The sequence below is a fragment of the Natrix helvetica genome (assembly GCF_964273705.1).
Source record: "Natrix helvetica genome assembly, chromosome: 4".
NCBI lineage: Eukaryota > Metazoa > Chordata > Lepidosauria > Squamata > Natricidae > Natrix > Natrix helvetica.
Genome location: NC_138550.1, coordinates 149,026,976 through 149,032,938, shown reverse-complemented (window position 1 = coordinate 149,032,938; position 5,963 = coordinate 149,026,976). Strand labels below are relative to the sequence as shown.

Below are 5,963 nucleotides of genomic sequence, written 5' to 3'. Positions count from 1 at the left end.
AGGATACCGAGCCCGAAAGCCGTTCTCGGGCTCAATCCAAAGCAACCTCCTTAGACCGCCGCTTGAACGCCAGGACCTGACCTCCGATGCTGTCGGCTTTGCCGTGCGCAGCGGGACTACATCTCCCAGAGTGCCCCGAGTGCTCCGCCCCGCCGGCTCATCCCAGTTTCCCCGCTTCTCCACCGGCTCCTCGCCTCGAGGGAGGCAGGAGGAACGGAGGGGCGCGGAGAGGGGACCGCGACAACAAGTTGCGTCCCGGTGGAGCCAGCGGGGACGGGCAGCGGCGCTTCCCCCCCCCCAGCCCCCCCTCCCCGCCGATGGAGTCAAAGCGCTGGAAAAGGTCCGTGAAGAGGGCAGGAAGGGACTGATGGGGCGCTGCCTGGAGATTCAAAGGGACGGGAGTTTTATCTCTACTTTCCTAAGCCCCCGGGACGGTCTCCGCCCACCCCACCCCCCCATTCCTGTCACCCGGTGAAATGGGGGGGTTAGACCCTTGGCTAGGTATGGACAGTAAAAAGAAAAAAAAAACACGCGCTGAAGCTAAAATAGCAAAAGCGGACGGGATTTCTACCCCGCGCGCTAAGAGGAGGTGGGAGAGGGGGGGGAGGCAGACACCCCCTCGGGTGGAAAACGGCGAAGCTTCGCAAACCGCTTCTTGGTGGGGCTTTGGACGCGTGGGGGGAATGTCGACGCGGCTTTTGGATGGAGCGGCAGAAATCGCCAGGCGATTCCCTTTCCCCGTCTCCCTCCGCCTCATCCCGACCGGCGGGGACGGTCCGTTTCAGGTGAGCCCTTGTGGTCCGCCTCGCGGCTTTCTCTTCTTTGCGCTTAGGAGGGAAGCGGAGAGCTGCCCCGTGGAAGCCTCGCCTGGTGGTGATTTCACCGGCAGCTTCTCTGCTCGGAGGCTGGGAGATGGGATTCCAGGAAGTGCTTCGCTCGCTCGCTCTCTCCCTCCCTGTCCCTCTCTCTTTCTCCTTCCCTCCCTCTCTCTTCCTCTCTCCTCCCCCCTCTCTCTCCCTCCCTCTCTCTCTCCCCCTCTTCCTCTCCCCCTCTCTCCCTCTCTCCTTCTCCCCTCTCCCTCCCTCCCTCTCTTCCTCTCCCCCTCTTCCTCTCCTTCCTCTCCCTCTCTCTCTCTCTCATTCTCCCCCTCTCCCTCCCCTCCCTCTCTCACTCTTCCTCTATCTCCTCCCCCCTCTCTCCTCCCTTCCTCCCTTCCTCTCTGTCTCTCTTCCCCTCTTTCCTCCCTCTCTCTCCCTCTCCTTTTCTCTCTCCCTCTCTCTTTCCCCCCTCATCCTCTCTTCTCTCTCCATCTATCTTTCTCTCTCTCTCTCCTTCTCCCCTCTCCCTCCCTCCCTCCCTCCCTCTCTGTCTCTCTTTCCTTATCCCCCTCCCTCCCTCTCCTCCCTCTCCCTCCCTCTCTCTCTCTTCCTGTATCTCCTCTCCCCTTCCCTCCCTCTCTGTCTCTCTTCCTCTCTCCCCTACCCATCTTTCTCCCTTTCCTTCTCTCTCTCTTTCCTTCTCTCTCTCTCCCCCTCTTCCTCTCTTCCCTCTCCATATCTCTTCCTCTCTTTCCTTCTCCCCCTCTCTCTTCCTCCCTCCCTCCCTATTCTCCCTCTTCCACCCTCTCGTCTCTCTTCCTCTCTCTCCTTCTCCCCCCCTCTCTCCCTCTCCTTCCCTCCCTCTCTCTCCCCCTCCCTCCCTCTCTCTCCCTCTCTCTTTCCTTCTCTCCCCTCTCTCTCTCGCCCCCTCTCTTTTTATTTCCTGGGATGCTCAGATTTCCACTGGAGAAAACAGATCCTGGGTGACTTGAGGGGAGGGATTTGCTGGCTCCTTTCTGATTAGATTTTTGCACTTGAGTCTGGGCGAATGTGAGATGCCAACTTTGACTTTGCCCTTTTGGAATGGCATCTTGCAGGGGGTTGATGGGTTTTGCCCTTGAGTGCTAGAAGTGGTGAGGGATGTGTGTTAACTGAGCTGTCTTCTTCTTCTTTTTTTTCAAAATTTGCAAAGGGTTATTTCTAAAAGCCGATTAGAGTTCCTAAATTGGTTTAAGATAAGCAGAGTTTAGCTTTCAGTGACTGGTGAAAGCCTTCACATTGGCTGTTCGCTTGCAGAGACACTGGATAAAAATCAGGGTAATGACTCTATAATCTCTGTTGCAGTTTGGCTATATTTCCTTTGTCTCACAACAGATCTACCCATGAAGCTGCTTCTTCTCTTCCTGTGGCAACTGCAGGCTCAAAAAGAAGTACATTTGTTTAACTGAATGGTGGTGGTGACTGAATCGGAAGCCAGCAAAATGGGAGCCAAAGGTCAGAAGTTGCGGGTGAAGCCCCCTTACAACCGCTGAGGTGGCAACCGGCTGCGCTTGCCAAAACTACTAGTGATGTAAATGGTCCATTGGACCTGTGCTCTGCAGCACTCATGGCATGTATGGAGGTTTTGCACGTTGCCAGAGAGGGAGCTCCATCTGCTGAGTGCCACGGAGTAGGTTGGAGCTTGCACGCTCCATCCTGCCAGGGTCAGCCTGATGAAAGTGGGGCGAAGAATAGATTCCTAGTTACGACTGCTGAATGCTGCCAGCAGAATTGCAAAGCAGCTGAACTGGTAGACCCTGCTCAGCCTTCTCTCGCCCTCCTTGTGGTATCATCCTTGTCCCCAGAAATTACGACCGCCGGTCATTTCCCCTGCTCCAACTTTTCAAAGGAAGAGAAGGAGACTGCCTCCAAAAATGTCTGTTGCTGTGAATCGGAGACGTCCTTCACTTGCGTGGATGAAAACACCAACCACCTAAATCACCCGGGGAATCTTGCCCATCGTAGCTGTTGCCAAGACCAAGAGTTCCTTCCCCATCCTGACCCTGACACAGAGATGCCTTCAGAATGGCCCTGTGATCCACCTTCCATCATTTCCGAGGAAGAGGATGATGCTGGCTCCGAAGCCACTGGCGGAAAATCTATTGATTACAGCTTCATCAGTGCCATCTTGTTCTTGGTTGTTGGGATTTTGTTGGTGATCGTTTCCTATGTGGTGCCCAGAAACGTAACTGTGGATCCTAGCACAGTGGCGGCACGGGAGATGGAGCGCCTCGAGAAGATGAGTGCCCGGATTGGAGCTCACCTGGATCGGTGTGTAATTGCTGGGCTCTGCCTGTTGACCCTGGGAGGCGTTGTGTTGTCCAGTTTACTGATGATGCAGATGTGGAAAGGAGAACTCTACAGGAGGAGCCGATTTGCAGCTTCCAAGGAGTCAGCCAAACTGTATGGATCTTTCAATTTCCGAGTGAAATCCTCTACGAGTGATAATATGGAGTTATCACTTGTGGAAGAGGAAGCTCTTGCTGTAACAAGTTAGCCTGGCCTTGAAGCAGCAAAAATGGGGGTAGGGGGATAATTTGCATTAAATGGAAGCAAAAGATCCTTCGAATAGCTAGCACGACTGACAAAAGTGCCTTTGCCAACCCATGAGAGGAAATTTTGCTTTATAAAGGTGTATGATTTGAAGCAGGGGGAAAAGAAAAGAGAAGCACGCTCAAAGTAGGTTCTACAGGCAGCCTTTGGCTTCCAACCACTCCTTTAGTCACCATTCAAAGTTACAAGAATAAGAGATTTATGACTCATTTTTTCACACAACTGTTGCCGTGTCCCCACGGTTACTTGATCGAAATTCAGGCGTTTGGCAACCGGTATGTATTTATGACTGTTGCCCTGCCCTGTTTTCTGGTGATCATCATTTATAATCTTCCCTGACAAGCAAAGTTAATGGGGGAAGTCAAGTTTGCTTAATGCCCGCATGATTCCCTTAACAGTTGCAGTGATGTTTAACGACTGCGGCCAAAAAGAAGGTTGTCAAACAGGATGCAACTCACTTCACAATTGCCTTGTTTACCAACAGAAATATTGGGCTTAATGGCGGTCATAAGGCGAGGACTACCTGTACTGTCTATAGAAAGCATATAGCTGTCTTGGTGTACATAGAAACCAGCTATGGTGAATTTCCAACCATGTGAACTCTGAAGGAAGCTTCATTCAGAATTGTGATAAGTCAGCAGGGTGATTCCACATCAAACTGTCTACATAAGAGTTCCCCAACCTTTCTGGCTTGGCAGTCCAAGGGAGGAGGGGCAGGCGCCTTCATGCGTGTGAAGGGGGCTGCAAGAACGCACACCCACTCGTGCCAGCATTGAGTGGCCGCTTGAGGCCCAGTTCAAACATGCACATGAAGGTCAACACTGGTGCAAGTGGGGGAATGTGCTCACGGTTGATGCTAGCGCCTGTGCCATGCTCACAGCAACATGGCTGCGTGACACCGTAATTGTTGTGGTCCACATGCACATGAACTGGCCAACCACTCACACGGCCAGGCGGCCCACAGGTTGGGGATCCCTGGTCTAATCAGACTTCAACCACTATTTCATTTACTTAGTTCCTTATTCACAGGATTAATATTCCAACTTTTATCCAGGACCAGTTTCCAATTGTTCACCCACATCATCGGCCCCATGAGGCTTGCTTCAATTTCAGCTACAGAGTTTTCCATGATTGAGAACGGACTTGAACCTTGTCTAGACCCTTAGCCATTACACCATGATGGCTACTCTTGTAACCATCAGACAAGCTTTCAAGGCCAGGTTGGAGTTGCAATTATTATGAGCTGCAAAGTCAGTTTTGTGGAACCAATTCAGGGCATTGGGGGAAATGAAAATGCTGCTCTTGAATTTATATCTAGACCGACTATTTCAGTTTCCCACACAATGATGCTATGCTGAAGACGTTGGAGGAAATGGAAGTGGCAACGTGAATAGTTAGGCAAGATATTGTGAGTCTTGTTGGGTTGTTAGGATTCTAGCAACTACTCTTAGGTGCTGGATTCTGTCAGTGGCCCTGATGTGTTATATGGGTCCTCTGTTCAATTGCATAGTGTCTTAAATATATGAAGAGGCCATCCCTGATTAACACCATATCATTGCAGAGCAAGCTGGGTTATGTAGAAAGTCAAGAGTGGTTCTCTGTTGTTGAGAAGACTGGGCATAAGATAATTCAAGGTACAGGAACTCAAATTGTAATTGAATATTAGGAAACTAAACACTTAAGTATTAAAACAGTTGGGAATGAGAATCAGTTAGCCAGAGAAGTTTACTCAATTGCAAATTTATGTTGGAGGGCTGGTGGTAAGGTGGAATAGAGGCTCTATGATCTCAGTAACTTGTGCCAATTCTAAGATTAGGTGCCCAGGTTCAACTTAGCATCTCGGGCAAATGCAGTTGTTGGTTCTTTAACTGACTTTGATTGGGTTGTCAGCCAAGCCTAGGTAGACAAGATCAGAAAAGGCTACAGGAAGCTTAGAACTATACTTTATTAAGAGAAGGTACAATAACATGCTTTTGTAAGCCTGGATGTGCTATCCTTTCCCCTTCCTTCCTTATACTCCAGTGGATCAGAGAACTGTTTGCTTGAGGCACTTCCAGTTATTATCTTACCTCCCAGGACTTAAAGAAAGTCTCTGCCCCCTGCCTAGATAATAGTTTTGACATATTTCTATCAAGGGGATTTCCCTTACTACAAGGGCGAATGTATCCAATTTGTATTGTATGTTCATTAAAATAAGCATGAAATGGAAAGCATGTTTTGTTTTGAACCTGGAGCAAACAGGTTGTTTCTTGGAAGTTCTGCCAAGTTTCTGGCTGGGATATTGTCTGGCAGAAAACCTGGAACAAATTAGACGTTCCAGATTACAGCTGAAACAAAATCCAGGCAAAACTTATAGGGCAAGTAGAGCAAAGTTAGAGCACTTCTCCCCTCTTCCACATTGCCTGTGCACTGATCCACCCACCAATCTTCTTGCAACCTTCTTTTTTCCACCTCTCTTTATGCTGTGCTTTAAGCCAAGGACATTGGTGATGGCAGTAAGGGGAGGTAAGGAAAAGAGGGCAGGCAGGCTAATTGAATATGTTGATTTGAAGT

The 5,963-nt window shown here is 50.1% G+C and overlaps 1 protein-coding gene across 1 annotated transcript; it reads left to right on the top strand.

Moving 5' to 3' along the window:
- The first annotated feature begins 754 nt into the window (after positions 1-754).
- On the top strand, positions 755-5,601 carry TMEM74 (transmembrane protein 74). Its single transcript, XM_081953361.1, has 2 exons — positions 755-785; positions 2,193-5,601. The coding sequence occupies exon 2, from the start codon at positions 2,425-2,427 to the stop codon at positions 3,352-3,354; it is 930 nt and encodes a 309-aa protein (XP_081809487.1). The 5' UTR covers positions 755-785; positions 2,193-2,424; the 3' UTR covers positions 3,355-5,601.
- Positions 5,602-5,963: the final 362 nt, after the last annotated feature.